The sequence below is a fragment of the Boleophthalmus pectinirostris genome, unplaced genomic scaffold (assembly GCF_026225935.1).
Source record: "Boleophthalmus pectinirostris isolate CB_2022bp ecotype Guang Dong unplaced genomic scaffold, ASM2622593v1 HiC_scaffold_17, whole genome shotgun sequence".
Classification (NCBI taxonomy): Eukaryota; Metazoa; Chordata; class Actinopteri; order Gobiiformes; family Gobiidae; genus Boleophthalmus; species Boleophthalmus pectinirostris.
The window spans coordinates 17,563,367-17,585,635 of NW_026571115.1; the positions used below are offsets into that span (position 1 = coordinate 17,563,367).

The 22,269-nt window shown below is 39.1% G+C and overlaps 2 protein-coding genes and 1 pseudogene across 3 annotated transcripts; 2 read left to right on the top strand and 1 right to left on the bottom strand.

Annotated features, from left to right (window-relative positions):
• The first annotated feature begins 1,877 nt into the window (after nucleotides 1–1,877).
• Nucleotides 1,878–11,786, top strand: LOC110167121 (uncharacterized; annotated as a pseudogene).
• A 48-nt stretch (nucleotides 11,787–11,834) lies between these two features.
• Nucleotides 11,835–15,979, top strand: LOC110167148 (C-factor-like). Of its 2 annotated transcripts, XM_055152881.1 has the most exons (7): nucleotides 11,835–11,888; nucleotides 12,508–12,617; nucleotides 12,690–12,744; nucleotides 13,063–13,250; nucleotides 13,323–13,484; nucleotides 13,822–13,932; nucleotides 15,843–15,979. In XM_055152881.1, exons 2-7 carry the CDS (start codon nucleotides 12,534–12,536, stop codon nucleotides 15,954–15,956), a joined length of 714 nt encoding a protein of 237 aa, XP_055008856.1. In that variant the 5' UTR covers nucleotides 11,835–11,888; nucleotides 12,508–12,533; the 3' UTR covers nucleotides 15,957–15,979. The 2 variants fall into 2 exon arrangements, with proteins under 2 accessions (XP_055008856.1, XP_055008855.1); XM_055152880.1 differs by lacking the exon at nucleotides 11,835–11,888 and having other exon boundaries at nucleotides 11,927–12,617.
• A 249-nt stretch (nucleotides 15,980–16,228) lies between these two features.
• trim35-12 (tripartite motif containing 35-12) lies at nucleotides 16,229–22,248 on the bottom strand. Its single transcript, XM_020933195.2, has 6 exons — nucleotides 21,410–22,248; nucleotides 21,137–21,232; nucleotides 20,019–20,249; nucleotides 17,573–17,595; nucleotides 17,381–17,499; nucleotides 16,229–16,788 (listed from the first exon to the last, which is right to left on the bottom strand). Exons 1-6 carry the CDS (start codon nucleotides 21,929–21,931, stop codon nucleotides 16,229–16,231), a joined length of 1,551 nt encoding a protein of 516 aa, XP_020788854.1. The 5' UTR covers nucleotides 21,932–22,248.
• Between the last annotated feature and the right edge of the window lie 21 nt (nucleotides 22,249–22,269).

Here is a 22,269-nt window from a genome sequence, read left to right on the forward strand (position 1 = left end):
TCAAGTAATCACCTCCTGCAATAAAAGACCTGCTGACCTACTCTCCAGTGCCAGATCGTTCTGTCAACCAAGTGGTGAACAATTCAGGCTTTTTGTGTTTTTGAGCATTTTGAAGATTTTTTGACTCTTACCTGTTTTCTTTTGTCCGTTCCCCAGTTCTACCGTTTTGGAGCCAGCCTCATCCCGTTACCACCTGTTCCGCAAGCCTCTGGTCAGCCTCTTCACCATTGCACTTCAGCCAACCTGGACCCGTCCTACCTCCCCTGGAACCTATCCCCCTGTCCACGACTATTTTTGTTAATAAATACTTTTGTTACTACATATTTGGGTCCGACCAGTGATTTCCTCAACAGGCCTGGACAAAAATGATGGTACCCTTAACTTAATATTTTGTTGCACAACCTTTTGAGGCAAACTCTGTAAACAAATTATTTTTGTAACTGTCAATGAGACTTTTGCACTGGTCAACAGGTATTTTGACCCACTCTACAAACTGCTCTAGTTGTCTCAGGTTTGAAGGGGGCCTTCTCCAGACAGCATGTTTTAGCTCATTTCACAGATGTTCAATACAATTGAGATCTGGGCTCACAAGCTTCTAAGCTTCTAAGTGGTATTTGGGTATTTTTAGCTGTGTGTTTTGGGTCATGGTCCTGTTGGACCATGACTGAGACCAAGCTTTCTGACACGAAGCAACATATTTCATTCCAAAACACCTTGATAGTTTTGAGATTTCGTGGTACCTTTCACAGATTCAAGACACCCTGTGCTAGATGCAGCTAACCAAGCAGCCTCCAGGCTTCACAGCAGGGACAATGTTCTTTTCTTAGTGTGCTTCATTTTTGCATCTGTGAACATAGAGCTGATGTGTCTTGCCAAAGAGCCCAAGATTTGCCTCATCTGTCCAAAAGACATTCTCCCAGAAGCTTTGTGGCTTGTCAATATGCATTGTGGAAAATTCCAGTCTCACTTTTTTATGATTTTCTCTCAGCAGTGGTGTCCTCATATGAAGTCCACTTTGGCTCAAACAGTGACGGATGGTGCCATCTGACACTGATGTACCTTGCCCTTCAAGTTCACATTTAATTTGTTTGGAGGTTGTTCTGGGCTCTTTGGTGACCATTCATATGATCCATCTCTTCAATTTGTCTTAAATTTTCCTTTTGCGGCCACATCCAGGGAGGTTGGTTACAGTCCTGTGGACCTCAAACTTCTGAATAACATGTGCAACTGTAATCACAGGAACATCACACTGCTTGGAGATGGTCTTATTGTCTTTATCTAATATCTATCTTAACCTGCTTGTCTATCATTTTCTTTCTAGTCTCCTGACAGTTCTCTTCTTCACTTTCTCTGGTCCATGTTCAGTGTTGTATCCATCATGTCTCCAAACATCACAATGACAACATGTCTCCCTTTAAACAGGCAGAGTGACTGAGGACAAGTTTGAAGACGCCTGTGATGCAGATTAGAGGACACACCTAAGTTTAACATGTCCCTATTGTCCGGTTATTTACAATCTTTTCTAGGGGTGTCATCATTTTTGTCCAGGCCAGTATCATTAGTTTGTTTTCTTTTCTGTTGAACAACAATTTAAAAACAGTGTCTGATTTTGTGTGCATCTGCGTGTGCGTGCGTGTGCGTGCGTGTTTTATGATTGAATAGGCTCACTGTTATTTAGTACAAACCTCACCCCACTTTGGGAACTTTTTGATGTCATGCGGATTCCCGTGATAACTCATGACTTTGGAATGTTGAGGTGGAGTCAGAAAAACTGGGAATGTTTCAATCTGTTTCAATAAGTTCTTAAAGATAGTTAGATTCACTTCCACTGGGTCAAATCTGCAAAGAGGAGGAAAATGGCTTCTAAACCTATCAGCGTGTTATTAACAGGAGCCAACAGAGGTTTGGGTCTGGAGATGGTCAAACAGATGATGGAGCCGCAGAATCCTTTGGCTCCTTTGGGTGTGCTGTTCGCGTGTTGTAGGGACCCGCATGGACCCAGAGCTGAGGTAAACGTCACATTTGATTATACATGCAGCAAGTAACCAATAACAATAATTATTATATTATTTTATGTTTAGGAGTTACAAGCCTCTGGCAAAGAAACACCCAGGCATCATCAAAATAATTCATATGGGTAAGTGAAACTAAAATGTTATTGTTGTAGAAAAATGCTCATAACACAAATTTTGTAACAACATTTGAGGATTTAATAAGTTAGGAAATATTTCTCTGGGGGCTTCATTAAAACAAAAGTGGAACGACAGCGCTCACTGATCAGTATCTTCAGAGCTACTGGTATCCTCTATTATACGATTGTATTCGCTCCTACACTAATGGGCTGTAGGCTACTGCTGTTGTTTTAGGCCAGGGGTGCTCACACTTTTTCAGCATGCGAGCTACTTACAAAATGACCAAGTCATAAAGATCTACCTAATACAAAGCCAAGCAAACTGCACTCAAACACTCTGTGCCCCTTTTTTGGACCCTCACCCACAGTTTGAGAACCCCTTCTTTAAGAGAACTTCCTCTGGCACTTTACACAAAACTGTGAAAAAAGTGAAGGAAGTAGGTAAGATTTTTAAACCTGTTTTTTAAAGTTCCAAACTGGAGTTGCATTCTTTTCTGGTTTTGCAGTGATATTTACCAGCCTCTGCATGTTTACCAAACCAAACACACATCGTGACAAACACAGATGCATTTGTGCACTTTTGTTAGACAAACTTCAGCCAAATGTGGCAGTAGGTCTGTTCTGTAGGTCTGCTCTATGCTGTAGACCTGCTTTGTGCCAACACTGGAACACAAATTTAGACTCGTTTTTGCTTCACGTTTCGTCTTGTTCTTCTAATCAGCGCACTGTGGGAGGGGCTTGTGTTCGCTGTACGCAGGAAGGAGCGAGAGCGTGAAAAGGCGAGGGGCGGCGTGCTGACGTGAGGCAGATGGACAGGTAGGATGTTTAGGAAGTTTAATCTGCCCTGTGATGCACGCTGCGACACGAGGGCACACGCTGTTGCAGACGAGCCGTGCGTAGGGAGCGTGTCTGTTTGTGATGTGCCGTAGAGTCTCCGCGGGCGGCACTGAGACGCCCCACACGCTCCTGCACCCCGGTACAACTTTATTGCCAACAGCAGCGGCCGTAATGAAATATGATCGCACTTGTTGAGTGTCAGACCTTGAGTGAGAGACAAGACCAAGTCCAAACGCGAGTCCGAGACGAGACACGGTGATCTACCCACACGACCTTGGCGATCGACTGGTAGATCGCGATCGACGTATTGAGCACCCCTGTTTTAGGCAATCAAAACACCCACACCTTAGAGCTTAGTTGAATGAATTATTTTGTAACAGTCCTGAATAGAGTCCCATTATGACATAAGTTGTCATTTCTAAAAACAATGAAACATTCAAAAACAAAAACATTCAAAAACATGAAATTGACAAAATGAGCCTCTTCAAAAATAATAAGGCTAAAGAAAATTTGAGCAAGATCCATTAAACATAGACAAAATGGCATAAAAATTAATATGCCAAAGGACAAAAGTGGAAGAAGTGGGGGTTAATTAGGCCCGAGGCCCGACAGGGCGTAGGGCCTATTGCTTCTGCTACGCGGAGCGAATGGGGAGCGACGCACGCATGTCCGAACGCGACAAGACGACATGCAACATTGTCCTCGGTCGCCCCCTGCACGAACAGCAGTATCCCAGTAACCCACGCCCAAGGCCTGGCTCATATTTACTACTGCTAAAATGAATGGAAGTCAATGGAAGGTCAGGGGCCGACCCCAACGAGATGGTGCAGACGCGCCCGTCACTCACCAATGACCCCACGGTGACGTGGGGAAGGTCGAGAGCTTTCAAAAAATGTACAATATGTTGTTCGGATATATTGTTTTTGCTCAAAAAATTATTATTTTTATTATTTTATTATTCTTCTGCTCTTTGAGCTCTAATTTGACCCCCTAAACTCACCAAACTTTGCCCAAAATTCAGAAGTGGCGAAAAATTCCATAAAATATAGGTTTCGTGCACGGCATAAAAAAATGGCGACACAGCGCCATTTCGAAAAGTCAAAATACATTGCGCCTATGGGAGACGTCCCGGCGTCAACTTTGTCATAGAGCTACGAAATTCGGTCCACACATTCGTCATGTCAAGACAAACAAAAAATTTTATTATGGCCACGCCCCCCGACAAACCAGAAGGCAGCCATGTTGGATTGAAATTTCAGTCCGCATTTTCGTTCACATTGCGTTTGAACGAACTCCTCTGAAGGCGCTTCACCCACAGGGCTGAAAATCACCGTACATCATCTAGACAAGTGGAACATCTAAAGTTAGCCGTTTTGATACTGTCACGGTTTACGTGCGGCAAAGCTGCAAAATTTGGTCAAAGTTTTGGCGAATTTCAAGGTGACATTATTTGCGCCTGTTCGCACAGACTTTGTCCGATTGTGCTGAAATTTGAATCACTATTGCGTGATCTCAGCCTGAATATAATACACTATAAAACATATGAAAAAACACTATAGCGCCCCCTACCATACACATGAAATGTCAACATTGTCAGATTTGCACCAAATTTGGGAAATAAATTCTCTGGATCATTATGACCATAAAAGTATATTATGGACATGGGAAATTTTCACTGTTGGCCAGCAGGGGTGCTAAAACTCCTCCCAAAAATATATTACACGCACATGCTTAGTCCGATTGTGCTGAAATTTGAATCACTAATGCGTGATCTAAACCTGAATATAATTCACTATAAAACATATGAAAAGTGAACACTATAGCACCCCCTACCATACACATAAAATGTCAACATTTTCAGATTTGTACCAAATTCGGGAATTCAATTCTATTAATGACGAGAAGCAAAAACATATAGTACGGACATGGCCATTTTTCATGGTTGGCCAGTTGGGGGTGCAAAGAATATATAAAGGCGCACTATGTCATTTTTCAGTTATTTGCGGGTGTGGCGTTTGCGGGCGCGGCGTTCGCGGGCGTGGCGTTTGCAGGGACATCGTTCACGGGCTCAGCATTAGCTGGCACAGCGTTTGCAGGCGCTGCGTTTGTGGGTGTGGTGTTTGCGAGTGTGGCGTTCGGGCGCGGCTTTTGCGGGTGAAGCGTGCATTTGGGCGAGGGCCGTTCGACGCCGCTTGCGGCTTTAATTTCTATGTTCTTCTCTTGTTAGACACTGCAGACCAGAGCAGCATTAAACAGGCCGCTGAACAGGTGGGCTCACTTCTGGGAGACAGAGGCCTAAACCTCATCATTAACAATGCAGCCATCTTAATCAACTCCTCTTTTGCTGACTCCATTCAAGAGGACATGGCCAACACTTTCAACACAAACGTTATTGGCCCCATGAGTGTCATTCAAGTAAGAGAAGTGGAGCAGTCGAGGAAACAAATTTATGTGTAACTTTGACATAATATTGTATTGTGTTTCACACTAGGAGTTTCTTCCTTATCTACGCACAGCCTTGAAGAACAGCGATGTGCCTGCAAAGTCCTGCCGAAAAGCTGCTGTGCTCAACATGTCCTCCATTATTGGATCAATCAAAAACATTCACAGCATACAAAAACATTTGCCAGCAGTCCCATACCGCGTCAGTAAGGTAAAAGGCAAGCACATGACTCATATTGAAGGAAATGTATGTATGAAAAATACGTAGCCTGCGCTCTTCTTTTACAAAAAATTGACTCTCAACTGCGCCTTGGTTGCTTAACCTGCATTTAGAGTTAGATACAGGTATTTCTTGTTTTCAGTATGTGGACAGGCCTCATGTGGAAGCTCAAAATTCCCTCACTGCAAAGGCTGCACTGGCACTGACTAATAATGAACTGCAGGTGCTGGTTTAAGTAGTGAGAATTTAGATCTGAAAGAGTCCTTCTATTTTTAACCTGGATTTCACAATTGAAACATGCCCATCCAAATGAGAGACTCATGTGAGGCTTTTTCTGTGTTCTGATTGGATAATTGTCAGGCGGCGCTGAACATGCTGAACGCTTGTGCTGCGTTTGAGTTCCAGAAAGAGGAGATTCTGTTCACTCTGCTGCACCCGGGATGGGTCAGGACAGACATGGGCACAGCCGATGTGAGTGACCACATATTCCACAAATCTGCCCAACATTTTCAACAGAAGTTGAGAATAATTATTTTATTGTATATGACAGTAGAGACATTATTTGAGTTTTAAATACACATACAAAGATGCAGAAGGGTTAATGCATGAAATAAAAAGACAAATTTAAGGTTTACGCTGACAACTTCTGTAAATAGTTAAAACGTAACTATATTACATTGTGTACTTTGGAGTTCAAAAGGAAAAAGGAAACAGATTTTCTAACAATACCATTAAAAATATTGCTTTTTGTTAAATAGCTGTTCTTTGTTCTGTTTTTCACCTTTAGGCCGACATAGACCGTCATGAGAGTATCAAGGGGGTGCTGCAGGAGATAAACTCCCTGTCTGAGAAGCACAATGGAGTTCTGATTGATTATAAAGGCCAGATCATCAACTGGTAAATCTGAATTAACTGCCCAGTCTCATCAGAGAAATAAAGTACCTTCCATGTAACAACTTTTACATTTTTTAATAAAATGTATCCTGGTCGTTAGCAAGAATTTTTTTTATTGGCAGACAAATTTTTCACAGTGCACATACATTATTAGTTCTGTGTATTTTATATTGTTACAGTGTTTGTTGAATTTGAAATACAAACAAAAGTGCTCAGTTATACCATATTGGATTTATTAACGTTTATTTATTTATTACCTCCGCCAAGGAGGTTATGTTTTTGCCGGCATTTGTCTGTTTGTTTGTCTGTTAGCAACATAACTCAAAAAGTTATGGACCGATTTTGATGAAATTTTCAGGATTTGTTGGAAATGTCCTGGATTCTGGATCACTTTGAAATTTTAGTTAACATTGTGGTAAATGGGGCCAAAAATTTTGTTTTTCAATATCTCGGTTAATTATTGACCAAACCCCATGAAATTTGACTCAGGGATGGACAATGGGATCCTCTTTCATATTCCAAAGGCTGATCCGGATCTGATCCAGAAGACTGATTTTATCGCAATTTATATAAAAAATGGGGGTAGTCCTTGGCGGAGGTCTGCGCTCTCTGAGTGCTTTTCTAGTTTGTTTTTATTTATTTTTACAGTAATGAGTACATTGACATGAGTGAGTTTGAGCAGAGATTTGGTTTAGCTGCCTCAAAATTGCAGATGGCATAGTTTCATATAAACTCTCTCACTCTACTTAAACTCACTCTACTGTCCATCACATATACGGTCAATGTGCGCGCTTCAGTTTAGAGGCGGAGTCAGAGATTAGCTCCGCCCACAGGGGGCGTGGCGTGAGAAAAGTCTTCTCCACTCGGATGCTCCACGCGGTCAGGTGCATTGGGGGAAGTCTGCAAAGAAGAGGAAAATGTCTTCCAAACCGCTCAGCGTGTTAATAACAGGGGCCAACAGAGGTTTGGGTCTGGAGATGGTCAAACAGATGGTGGAGACGCAGAGTCCTTTGGCACCTTTGGGTGTGCTGTTCGCGTGCTGTAGGGATCCGGACGGACCCAGAGCTGAGGTAAAATTCACATCATGGCATTTAATACGCGCAGTGCCAGTCGTGTATTTTACACGGTAGACTACTTGTACCAGCTCGGGCAGCATCGTAGTGGAATAAAAATATTACCCTTCTTTCTTTCGGTAGCCCACCAAGTTTCATAAGTTAACCTGGCGGGGGTCTTCGGTCACTACATGGCTATAGCTGCGTCATGTTATTATGCAACATAGTTTTCTTCACAGGGAATAACACAGGCAGTACATTACTCCACGAGCGTGGATTATAGATAGAAACAATAATAATAAGGATAATGAAATTAAATTGGAGCCGCTCGAGCCAATAGTTGTAAGTTTTGGGAATTCCAAAGACCATCTATTGAACTAAGAGCGCCACTCAAAAGCAGAATAGCGCAGAATAGTATTTTGAGGCAAAGATCCAGCATTTTTCTCACAAATATGAGTGTGTTTATGAATATGATTTTTCAATGTCAAATATTATCATTGTATCACACTACTACACTTTTTGGTTTTCAGAATTTTGTGAATTTTGTTATACGTATTTATATGTACGCCTGTATATTTAGGAGCTGAAACAATATGAAAACATTAAAAACAGAATGGGCTTAATTAAACCTTTACTATCAAGGTATTGCTGAACTAGCTCCAACAAGATATGATTCCATTTGTAGGCATTGCAAGCTCTGGCACAGACGCACAAAGACACCATCAAAATCATCCGTATGGGTAAGTCCTAATTCTGTCCATGGGTTTCAGAATAATGAAAAAATTGGACAGTTGCCACAGTGATTATCAATTTGAAACCAATTATTATATATTTTGAATGAGAAAATGTCCTCAAAATGTTGCATATAACAGGACCTGATATTATTACCTCCGCCAAGGAGGTTATGTTTTTGCCGGCGTTTGTTTGTTTGTTTGTCTGTTAGCAACATAACTCAAAGTTATGGACCGATTTTGATGAAATTTTCAGGATTTGTTGGAAATGTCCTGGATTCTGGATCACTTTGAAATTTTAGTTAACATTGTGGTAAATGGGGCCAAAAATTTTGTTTTTCAATATCTCGGTTAATTATTGACCAAACCCCATGAAATTTGACTCAGGGATGGACAATGGGATCCTCTTTCATATTCCAAAGGCTGATCCGGATCTGATCCAGAAGACTGATTTTATCGCAATTTATATAAAAAATGGGGGTAGTCCTTGGCGGAGGTCTGCGCTCTCTGAGTGCTTTTCTAGTTGACTATAATTTTGTTTATTGTGGAAGTAGTAGTAAAGTAGTAGTAAATGTCAGCAAGCTGGAGGGCATTTCTGTCCTTCTAAACTCCCACAAATCCCACTTTAAGATAATATGTTATTCACATATAATTAATCATATAATCTAAACCACGCACAGTGGTCTGGCCAGTTACATTTTGCATTTAAGGTCATTAAATGTGGATGCAACAGTAAGTATTCAATCTTATTCAGTGCCTTTTTTTTTTTTTTTTTTTGAGTTCAATTAAGGCTAATCTGCAACTGTCAAATTCCTTTAACAATACAATCATTGTGTTACTCCTTAACAGTGTATGGTTGGACAGAACTAACATTCTGAATTACAATTTTAAAAGGTTAAAAGGTAATTTATTTTTGTAATTTCTCTTAGGCCTAAACATTTAATTTAAACATGTATAGCCGTATAAAGGTATTAATTATTTTAATAATAAATTAATAAAAAACATTACTTAAGTTGTTTCAAAGTTAAGTAAACTACAGTGACATAATTTGCTCTTGAAATGGCTCAACTGAGAATTGAGGAGTGGCTAAAATAGGTAAATAGAGCTCAGCCAATCAGGGGTGAGGGCTGCACTACCAGGGCATGTAACTTGTATCTGTTATGGTAAAGCAGAAATTCAATTTGTCAACTGGACAAAGTTTATTTGGTCAAATATGTTTCGCAGCTCATCCAAGTTGCTTCTTCAGTTCTTCAGTTGTATCTATTATACACTATAACAATATATTGTATACAGACAACATTAAAGATCTGCAGCCCCCATCACACCCACCCAATGCAGTCAACATTATGATGCATTTAACTCCAGTAGGTTTATATTTTTACATATCATGCTGTTTATTGTAAATGTTAAAAACAAACAATGGGGTATAAAGATCTCTGAGTTATATAACAAAAATCTATATTATTGGGTCAAATTTTGGTATTTGATTTTGTAATATTAAAACCAAATAAATATGGTTTTCACTATTAATTTCCTGGACATAAAAAAGACAGACTTTTACACAAAAAAAGTCAAGTTTCTTCCTCCATTCCTGTGTTCCTGTGTTTTCAGATCTATGTTATAATGATGTTTCCTCCTCACAAACATACCTGGAGTTGTGTTTTGTTTCATTCACACATGTTTAACACACAAACCCTGCCTACATATTTAAGCTGTGCTCTTCTCTCATACAAAAACACTCTGTTCAACCTTGTGAGGTCATGTGGTAATACAGGAAGTGCTCCATTATGTTTTTAAACTCCATACACCTTCACTGGAATCATTTGGAATTTCAATCCTGCAAATGCTGATCTTTACTGAACAATAAGTGAACTTGAAAACTACGGTTTCATGACGTCACAAGGTGGAACGCAGCATTTTGAGCTTTGGAGATGTAGACAGACTAATAATAAAGTATTACACAAACATGCGTGAATGAAACAAAACACAACTCCAGGTATGTTTCTGATGAGGTAACAACATTATAACATGTCTTAAAATTCACAAGAGTCAGTTTTGTGTAATACAGGACCTTTAATGTGAATGTTCTTTGTTAGACACTGCAGACCGGAGCAGCATTAAACAGGCTGCTGACAGGTGGGCTCACTTCTGGGAGGAAAAGGCCTAAACCTTGTCATTAACAATGCAGCCACCTTAACTCACTCCAATGTAGCTGACTCCACTCCAGAGGCAATGGCTAAAGAATTCAACACTAATGTAATCGGCCCCATGAGCATCATTCAAGTAAGAGATTAGGGAAGCAGATTATAGCCTACTGTAGGTTATTTAAAACTTTTTACCTAGCATGTTTAACTTTTTGTCACCTGATTAGGAGTTTCTTCCTTATCTACGCGCTGCAGTGAAGACCAGCACAGTGCCTGGGATGTCCTGTCAAAAAGCTGCTGTGGTCAACCTCTCCTCTGTTCTCGGATCAATTGAACTAACCCACCAGTCATATGAGCACTTTAGCACCGTCCCGTACCGTGTCAGTAAGGTACGTTACACTTTATACAGATGGGCTATCAATGTCTCCTCTTTATCCTCTTCTAGTGTGGCAGATTGTTCAGCTGATGAATGTGTGTAATTTTGGCCTAATTATTCTTTATATGTTATCAAGAAAGAAAATGACCTATACAGCTCAGTGAGACTGGTGCAAGACCAACACATGATAAAATGAGTAGAGTTTGTAAGCAGAAAACACAATTACCAATAATGTCATGCAAGTCTTTTTATTTGAGGATGTTTTGTATAAAATTTCATGTTCCCATTAATAAATAGACTTTTTTCACATCAACTCTTCTGTCTGAAGCAGGTAAAAAAAATATTTGTATGCAATCCCTGAAAAACTATGACTTACAATATCCCAGAGCTCAAAGTCATATAAAGCTGCTAGAGTGTTGTGTTTTCTCCAGGTGGCTCTGAACATGCTGATCATGTGTGCTAGTCTTGAGCTGAAAAAGGATGAGATCCTGTGCACATTGCTGCACCCCGGATGGGTCCGGACTGACATGGGCGGACCCAATGTGAGTCACCTCCCTGCACTAATCCCAGTGTTTATTACAGTGTCACTTGGCTTTCATGTGTCGACTGTCGGGACACATGGAGACATTTAGTGACTTGTGGAGTTAATAGATAATAACTATTATAGATGCATTGTGACAACCTACTGATCTGTCTGAGAACTTCTTAAATGACAAAGCAGGAAAACCATATTTTTTCTCTTTCACCTTCAGGCCACAATGAACACTCAGGAGAGTGTCCAGGGGATGTTGCAGGTGATGAACTCCATGACCGAGAAGCACAGTGGAGTTCTGCTGGATTATAACGGCCAGAGCATCCCCTGGTAGATCTGAATTATACAGCACTGTGGTATTGAAGAATTAAAGTGGTATATAAAATGTCTTTAATCATTCATTAAAGTAATCTATTCTTATACCTAACAGCCAGGTGTCTTTTTTTGCTGAAAGACAAATATAAAGATATAACCAAAGACTTTGATCTTTTGAATAAAGGTGCACTATGCAGTTTTCCCTTTCTGCAAGGTAGAAAGTATTTCTTTACTAAAGCTTATCACAGACTCTATTAGTCGATTTCTATTTTTATGGTCAACATTAATGTTAATGAATTACACAATGTACGCTGCTTAGCTGTGCTGATAGAAATGGGCTTACTGGATATTAATACTGTGTGTTAGTGCTAGACTAAGTATGTAATTTTTCTAACTACTACCTACTTCTAACTACACTTCTAACTACATTGAGGAGTTTCTATTTGTCATTCTTTTGTCATTTTGTATGAAATCAGCCAAACCAGTCAAATGTTTATTAAAAAAATAAATAATAAAAATCCAGAAAAAGAGTACATTGTATTGAGGGAATGTTAACTGCACAAAAAACAAGGAAAGAATTCATTTTAAGCTGTAGTGTGTATACCATATTGCATTACAATAAAATATTTTTAGTGTTTGGGGTTTATACAGTCATGGTTTATATTTCAGACAACACAAAATCTAAATATGGTAGGTGGAGTCAAGAGTTGAGCTGAGGTCAGAGGGTGTGGCTTAAGCAATGTAGATGCTGCACTTTGACAAAGTCTGGAACAGTCACTGAATCTGCAAGAGGAGGAAAATGTCTTCTAAACCGATCAGCGTGTTAATAACAGGGGCCAACAGAGGCCTGGGTCTGGAGATGGTCAAACAGATGGTGGAGACGCAGAATCCTGTAAGCGTGCTGTTCGCGTGCTGTAGGGACCCTGATGGACCAAGAGCTGAGGTAACTTTTCATGTACTCTACAGTTAAGATAAAAATGCCATTTATGATACTGTTACTTCAAACTGTTTTTAGGAATTACAAGCTCTGGCAAAGAAACACCCAGACATCATCAAAATTATCCGTTTGGGTAAGTCATTTAATACTAAAGCCTTTCTATATCTTACTACTGTCTATGGGTGCACTCACACTTGCACCCATATCGCTTTAATATTGTGACTTAAACTGGAACTAATACGAGGACTAGACCAGGACTAAAACAGGGCTACATCAGCTTTAAACTGGGTTTAAACCAGGACCAAATCAGGACTAAAGTGTGAATGAACCTGTAGTTGCACATACCCATTTAATCTGTATTTATGTTTTGATACTTTTAGAGGTTTATTACTTTTACTTGTGCAAATACATAGTCAACTGAAACATTGCATTGTTTTTTGAAATTCTTTAGACGCTGCTGATCCCAAAAGCATCAAGGAAGCGGCTCAACAAGTGGGACCCATTGTTGGAAAGAGTGGTCTGAACCTCATCATAAACAATGCAGCTATGGCAATTCACAGCCCCGTTTTCTCGAGCACCCCAGAAGAAATGTACAAATGTTTCAACACAAATGCGATTGGGCCTCTGGTTATAATTCAAGTAAAAGAACCAAAGTAATCACAATGTCTTTTTGAAACTTTTTTCAACATTGTAATTTTACATACATTCCAGGAGTTTATTTCTCTTCTCCGTGCTGCAGCTAAGGATTCTGGGACGCTGGGCATGTCCTGTCGCAAAGCAGCTGTGATCAACATCTCCTCTATTGTTGGTTCAATTGAAATTGCAAAAGACACGTACAATAAATGGACCGTTCTACCATACCGTGCCAGTAAGGTAAGTTCATTTTTCAAACTCTTACCTATTTCTCATCATCAGTACAATTACTACACTGTATCTGATAGTAGGGGTGGGCAATACTGACAAAAATGAATTTCTTGTTTCATTTGGAGGCTGTACCAGTAACAATGCAATTCATTAAAAGTAGATTGGTCAACAAATGTCTTGGTGGATGTTCAGACGTTGTACAAATGTAAAAGGAAAAAATTAAACTAAAATTAAACTTTAGTGCAAAAATGTCATCTTATTCATACTCTTATTCATACACACTTTTCAGTTGTTTTTTTTTATAATGAATCTTCTCTTTTGCTTAATTCTAATTATATGTATTTAGGCAGCACTGAATATGATCTCAGTTTGTGCGTCTGTGGAGCTCCAGAAAGATGAGATTCTTTGCATGATGCTTCACCCGGGCTGGGTACGCACGGACTTGGGAGGACCAGAAGTGAGTCAGCTTTTTTTAAAACATGAAACATGGCACAAAAGAAGCACAATCACTCACACACGGAACAAAGTGTTGACACAAGGCCAGTGAACTAGATAAAGAGCAACTATTTGTGCAAGAGGTGAACCAAGCACTATGTAATAAGTTGATTTATGATTAACGTAACTGTCAAGGTGCTTTTGTTTGCCACTGCTGTTTATTTTTTTAGTATTTTTAGGGTTTGCCCATAAGCAGGGCCAGTTTTGTTTGGGGCAAGTTGTTAGATCATCCCAGTTCATGCCCTGTAATTTGCAATACAAACCTATATACTTTTGTCTCTGTAAAATTGCTTTAACCAACATTTACCCCATTTTATATTTTTAGGGGTATATAGCACAGTGGTGAATGAAGTACTCAAAAGTATCACATTAAAAAATCTATTTAAGTAAAAGTAACAAAGTACTCATTTAAAATGTACTTAAAAAGTAAAAAGTAAAAGTGTTTTATGCTTAGTTTGTGGTTTAATAAAGCTTCAGATGTAGAGGTTTTGATAAAGATTCCTACCTGTTTTTATTTGCATATTTTTCTTTGCTCAAACTACAATGTGTGTGCTAATGTGTGTGCAAATGTGTTAAAAATAAACCTTCCACCTTTTCAGCAGGTCTCAAACAATAATAAAAAATACAGATACCTGCTCTTAAATGTCTACTTGAAAATGTACTTTAGTAAAATACAGATACCTAAGATGTATACTTAAGTACAGTATTTTGCTACTTTTACTGTTACGTTTCACCACAATTTGCATTTTGTTAGTGACAGGATCTATAATTTTCTCTGAACTAGCTGGTTCATATTTCACATTTTATTGTTTGAGAAAAAAACATAAAAAATTCACACTATTTTATTATCAAATTACTTACTGTAAATATACTAACATACAGTGATGTAAAAACCCTTTGGGTTAGTCCATATGAAATCAGCTGTTTTCAAGGAATCTTCCCTATGAGTCATCTCAGGTTTGACTGAAAAAAAAAAAATCTAAAAAATTTCTAAAATGAAACAGTCTAAAATTTTTGCTCAATCCCTTGAGTCATTCCTGAGTTATGGCCCGTTGAAGTTTTGGGGCCATGCCCGCTTTTTCAGAAGCCTTAATTTCTAAGCATGTTTGAGAGACTATAACTTCATAAAAAATAGAGCTAGGAAGCTGAAAATATGTATTATTGATTCCGGGTCATATATTCTTGTCAAATATTTGGTATCTTTATTAAGTGGGGTGTTGTGGGCCCCCATAATCTCAAATTTGGTTGCCGCTAATTACATTTATTTATTTATTTTTTTTCAATATTTAAGATCCAAGATCTATTTACTCCAAGCTGATATTTACAAACTAACTGCTGAACCTGAATATCTCAGAGAATGACCATTTCTGACAACAATCTCACACCATTCTTAGATTTCATGTGGACGGTGTGGAGTCCCAAACATGGACACAGACCAAATTTGACCTTTTTGGCCCCTTCTTTGGACCCCTAACAGATTTATGACTCAGAATCTACAATAATACAAATTTTCAGCTTACTAGCTCTATTTTTTATGAAGTTATGGTCTCTCAAACATGCTTATAAATTAAGGCTTCCAAAAAAGTGAGCATGGCCCCAAAATTTCAACGTGGCATAACTCTGGAATGACTAAAAGGGATTGAGCTAAAATTTTAGATTCTTTCATTTGGTCATTTTAGAATTTTTTTTTTTTTTTTTTTTTTTCCAGCCAAATCTGAGATGGCTCATAGGGGAGGGTGGCTGATTTCATATGGACTGACCCCTTTGACTGTTTATGAATGGGTTAATTTATTACTAAATGTACATGTATTGTCTCTTGCGTAGCTCCCTTTTGTTTTATAATGACATGTATTTCCTGTTTCTGATTTCCAGGGGGAGTTAGACACTCATGAGAGCGTTGAAGGAATGTTCCGTGTGATGAACTCTTTGACAGAGAAGCACTGTGGGGCCCTACTGAACTGGAAAGGCGAAACCGTCCCCTGGTAGATTCAACACTGCAGTTAATAAACAAATTAACACAAATGTAATCAAAATATTTTAATTAACATCTTCTCATTGTAATACATTTTAATCAAAAATAAAAATTATTGTTATATTTGTTCTTCAAATGTAATTTCTTTGTCAAAGAGGAGCATGAAGAGGAATAGATCTAACTTAACCCTTATGAATTAATGTGAAATTGAGTGGAAGTCTGTAAATTAGCTTGTGTCTGTATGGGAGACCTTTTATAAGTGGGTAGATGCAAATGTCCTTTTGTATCACCAGGAGGCACTGTTCCACACGGCCACTTTAACAGGGCAGATTTTCAGGGGTTTGGGGTTATTGCCATTGATGTTGGCTCCAGGGCAAAAGAAAGGAAACATCTTCTGAGTGAAAAAGTCGTGAAATGTGTAGATTGTTGTCATGGTGATGGGGTTTGAGAATGTGACCTCTCCTGCGTCGTAATCCATCTGAACTCTGACCCGGGACAGAGGAGAGTCCAGGTTTAGAGTGGTGCTGGGTCTTGTCATGGCGGAGTACTCCCCTTCACAGTAAGAGATCATCCAAAAACCTCCTTCGGGACAACCGGAAATACGACCTTTTCTGTCTATGGACTCTTTGACCACACCAAGCATCCAGTCCACTTTGTCACCCACCTCCACCTCCCAGGCGTGGCGTCCCGAAGTGAAGCCCTCCGAACCTAGCACAAACACGAAGTGACCAAATCTCTCTGGGTTATCAGGGAGCTTTTTCATAGAGCCACTGTTGGAGACACTGGTTAGGTCTTTAGACAGGGACAGCCAAGAGTAAGAGGTGTTGGGGTCCAAGGTGATGGGGGCTGCAAGGAAAACAACATTTATGCAGCAAATAAAGGTTTACAAAATATAATGCATTTTTATTTTATTTTATAATCTCTATTGATGAGTATAAACATTAGGAAGAAAAACAATTATCCACAAAATGTATGGCTCACTATCACATCTGTCTTGTATTTATATCACCAAAAAATAATGTTAAGGTGGACTATGAAACTTTTCGGGTAGATGGGGTGTCATCTGCTTGTTTCCACTGAGATGTTATTGCTTACACTAGAAGGTTCCACACTATGGCATTACACTTAAATATTACACTTGTACACAGATGCAGGTCAGTTTTTATTTACTTTTCTGCACTAAAAACCTGTAATTAAATAAAAGTCACACTGAGTAAAATTCCAAACATAGTAAAAACAAATGGTGAACAATCCACCAGACGTTAAATAGTGCATCTTTAAAATTGTGTTTCCACAGAAGATGTTGAACTCCTAGTTTTGGTTTCACATGAATCCTCAAAAATGTATCTTTAACACCAATTTACTGCATATAGTTTTGACTTAGCCTCCAGTTCAATGTAATAAATAACCTCTTTAAGTGAATGGAACCTGTACTTACTGTACTCAACCAGATCCACCATCTTCTCCCACACGTGATACTTGAGTGAGCTGACGTGCTTGGCTACATTAATGAGGACACCTGGGAGTTTCTCTGGTTCTCTGAAAGTAAGCTGTGCTCTGTGAAGTCAACAAAATAATCAAATAATAATCAAAATGTGAAAATGTATTGTTAAAAATAGAAAATGCATACCTCTTTCTTGTGCTGCTGAAATTCTGAAAAGAAATAAAAAGAAGAAAAACTGCTTTATGTGGGATTGAATCAATTGTTTTGAGTCATTTTTAGTTAAAACATAAGTCATCACTAGAAACAAAAAACTCAAACCTCTCTAATTTACAATATCAAATAAATAAACTTAATAAACCTGAGAATGGTGGAACTATTTTATATACAGTTAACAAAGTCAATAGCCCAGTACAGCAGCAGAATGACCCAAGGCCTTAATAATAATTATAATTAATAGGTGTAATAACTTGTTTTATATTAATAACTAGAAAAGCACTCAGAGAGCGCAGACCTCCGCCAAGGACTACCCCCATTTTTTATATAAATTGTGATAAAAACAGTCTTCTGGATCAGATCCGGATCAGCCTTTGGAATATGAAAGAGGATCCCATTGTCCATCCCTGAGTCAAATTTCATGGGGTTTGGTCAATAATTAACCGAGATATTGAGAAACAAAATTTTTGGCCCCATTTACCACAATGTTAACTAAAATTTCAAAGTGATCCAGAATCCAATTGCTAACAGACAAACAAACAAACAAACAAACAAACGCTGGAAAAAACATAACCTCCTTGGCGGAGGTAATAAGCACAAAGGGGTTTATAATAAATTCCACTATTGGCCTTAAGAGCTAAGTGCTTTGCTTCTTCAGAACGTTCACACTTCTCTGTGATTGGTTAAATCCACCTGTCACTCAGGGCATGATTGCTGTCTGGCCACTTAGGATTCAGTCACATGAGTTTTCTTGTTTTGGCCTTAGGAGGCAGAAGAAGAAAGTGTAGATTGTGAAAAGTTGCCCTTTTGGTGCTCTTCAGTACAGGGTCCAATCTCAAATATAAAGCTGAAAAATGGAGGCACTCAAAAAACACAAAATAATTAAAAGCCTTGATTATTACATGGCAAATAAAGTTTAAATCATGGCAACCTATTTCGCCCTTCGGCACCCAACAGGGAAAACTCGAGATGGCTGTCAAAGTGCAGATTTAAAGTCATAGGTGTAGGTCACAGGTTCAAAGTGGACTGGCACATAAAGCCACCTGATGTAATATGTAGGCTGAACAGATTTTAGTTCTTAGAAACATTTAAATTATAATTCATGTTCTCATTAGTGTAAACACTGCAATTCAAACAACAAATACAAAGTCCAAGAAAGAATGAGTCCACTGTACGTGTTCACAATGGGTACAGTTACCACACCTGAAGCCAGCATTATTGTTTAGCCATGTTTTTGTTTCCCTCTCCCCCACTGAAAGCTGCCTCAGGTGTGGTAACTGTACCTATTATGAACATGCACAGCATGGACATCACATCAGGTCAAAGTTTTAATATCAGAAGAATCATTAATTGCAACACCACTTGAATGTCTATGAATAGATCAATACTTTACTTATCTTGAAGGAAATTCATTAATTATGTGGTTGTTTTTACACAGGCTGAACAAAACACAAAAACTGAATACAACAGGCTGAATACAAACAAACTATAAGGACCTGTAACGCCCTGTTCTCCTGGTCATGCACTATAAAGAACCCACACATGAATAGAACACATTACAGAAACAATAAGAGGAGGAGATGGACTGAAAAAACATTTTCAAAGGGACTTTAACTGGATCTATACTCTCAAGGCTACACAGTTTCCAGGCCTCAAAGGAGGGCTGTTTAATTTTTCCTCCTTCCATTAAAACTACATTCTTTAAACTTATGTAAATAATTTGAATTCAATGCTTATTTCTAACATAGCATATCCTCATAAGATTTGTCCTCTAAAAATTATACATTCTTCATTCATCTTTAACACTTATATTTTTCTACTATGCATTTGTTGTTGTGAATTGCAGTATTTACACTAACGTGTGAACATGAATTTTTAAGTTAATATCTTGTTAAGAACTAAAATTAGAACTAAGAGTGCCTTGGTTTTTTAAACATTATAATAGCCTACTTATTTATATATCTTATGTACTCTAAAACTCATGATTAGGAAGAGTTAACGGAGCCTGAGTTTGAACGTACAACTGAGAAGCATTGAATCACTGATATAAAGCAGTATATCTTAAGAGGTCATATTGCCTTCTCAGTGCCAGACCTCATCTGAACTTGGAACTTAAGTACAGTTGGACCTGGTTAATACTTGGATGGGAGACCACTACCAGGAATACCAGGTGCCATATCTTGGCAACAGTGGCCCTAGTCCATATGCTTTCTGTGTCCTTAAGCAAGACATTTCACCCACCTTGCCTATAAAATGAATGTGGGGAGTGAGTGATTGGTGGTGGTAGAATGGGTCAACGTTTTAGATTGGTGTGTGAAGTATGAAATAAATGAATAAACTGTGTAGCAACTTTAAGTATCTGGAAAAGCAATGTATAAGACAAATGATCATGAAGCCCTTAATAACGTCTCTCACTGACCTGTAGAAAGTGGGCATCACTTGAAGCCATCTCGTTCTCGATAGCGATTATGGCGTGAGAATAAATGAGGATGTCCCTGGTGATGCCCTCGGCCTTCCTCTTCACCTGCTCCTTTTTCTCCTCATCCTCCTGCTGTAGTGTGGACAGTCGGCTCTCCTCCTCTTTCTGTAGAAACGCCCTTAGCTCCTCAAACTCCTGTCGGATCTGATCCTCTGTCTCCTGTGTCTGGTTCTGACATAGACCAAGGCAACAAAGTCAAAATGAGGATTTTAACTATCACACACTATTCTGACACTGCTGATCATTCTACTCATGCGTTACAGTTTACAGTTATATTCTGAGGACTGTTTTTTAAGGTTTATGTATTTATTTAAAGGAATAATGCATATTAATGAACATACAATGTAAATATACCCATGGCTATTTTCCATTTTCTCATTATTCATAAGACATAATATTTTGTTTAAAATGCTAGCTGCTCTGTGTTTTCAGCATGCTGAAACCCACGGATATATGGAAGTATTGATTGGTGTATTGACTGGTTTTAAAACAACAGTCCCTCTACAGTTTGAGTATTTGTTATATTTAGAGATACATCCCTTACAGTTTTTGTTCTCCTTTGGGCTAATCATTATTTAAAACTACCTTATCCATGATTTTGTCTAATTTTAGATCAAATAGTACACACCGATAGCACTGTAGAGGAGCAAACGTAAAGGACAGTAACTTCAAAAATAATAACTTTAAAAAGCTTTGTTTGAGAATCACTGCTCTACTTCATCATTATTTAAAGGAAGTGTCTTAACCCAAGAGCACCCCCATTGAGGCATCAGAGATTGACCTGCCTATCTCCCAATTATTAGGTGAGCAGTGGTCTGTTTATCTTTTCTAGTATTAATTCTTAACTCTTGTTGTTCATGTTAAACGTGTTAAATGTGCTCTTAGATTTTTGAAAGGACTACACCACAGCATTGAAACCCATCTCTACTCTATTTAGTTATTTATTTATTAATCTCATGCTGGTTTCATTTAGGTACATTTCCACATCAGTGCTTTTGATTTTGTTGGGAGCACATGTTTATGGGGTAACAGTGAGCTGCTGGTGAGTTTGTTGATACCTTTATGTGCACAGTTGTGTCATCACACTCCTGCTTGGCTTCATACAGGCGACGCAGGTTCTTCTTCAGAGGAATCAGCTCAGTCTTCAGCTCTGACTGGAATTAGATGTTAAATATCAAAATTAAACCCAGTGTAATAAATTATGAGACTTTATTTTTAAGTAATTTCTGATGTGGAGCTTTACACAACAAAAGAACCCAACGTTTAATTTGGAGAGATTACCTTTTTACATACATGGAGAAGAATTATTTCCACATAAAACAATGAATTACCCTCAGATCCTGAGCTCCCTCTTCCAGGGGACAGACTCTGTGTCCGAGGTGCTTCTTGGACGTGTGACAAACGCAGCACAAAACCTCGTTGTCATTGAAGCAGAAGAGCTTGAGGATCTCTCCATGAGCAGCGCACTTCTCGTCAGGTGCACTCTCTTTCTTCGCTCCTATCCGGGCCATGGCTGCAACTCGCTCCTGCTCCTTTAGAAAAGTGTCTGCCACATTCTTCAGAGCCAAGCTCACCGTGGGCTCAGTCAGAGAGCACTTACTCCTGCACACGGGACACTCACGTCTGGCTTTTTTCTTGTTCCAAAACACCTGAAGACAAGACTTGCAGAAGCTATGGCTGCACTTGAGGACCACAGGGTCCTTAAAGATCTCACAGCAGACTGGACAGGACAGCTCGTCTTCCATGGAGCCTGAGCGGGAGGTCACGGCCCGTGCCCTCAGAGTGGAGGCCACTTTGGGGGTGTTGAAAATGGACAGTCTCCCAGGCTGAGAGGAAGCACGAGGTCGGGCCATGGCTGTTGGCTTCTGGGATGATTGAATTCTTGATTAGAGCCTTCTCTGATGGAGTTCTACTCCTCTGTGATGGGGACTGAGTATTGTTTTAGACAAACCACTGTGTTATACATAAACAGAGACTTGATGAACTCGTTTCTTTCTAGTACATGTCACCACCCCCTGTTCTCCTGGACTCACTTTCAGCCAAAAGTCATGTTTACCTCAACACTTCTCACAAATTTTTCAGAGAAACTAAATTGTTATGCAACACGTGTTGATGTCTAAGGAGAGCTGGGCTGGCACTGGAAATGACCCTGTTGAAGATGACCAGTGGTGCTATCAGGTTCACTATCATG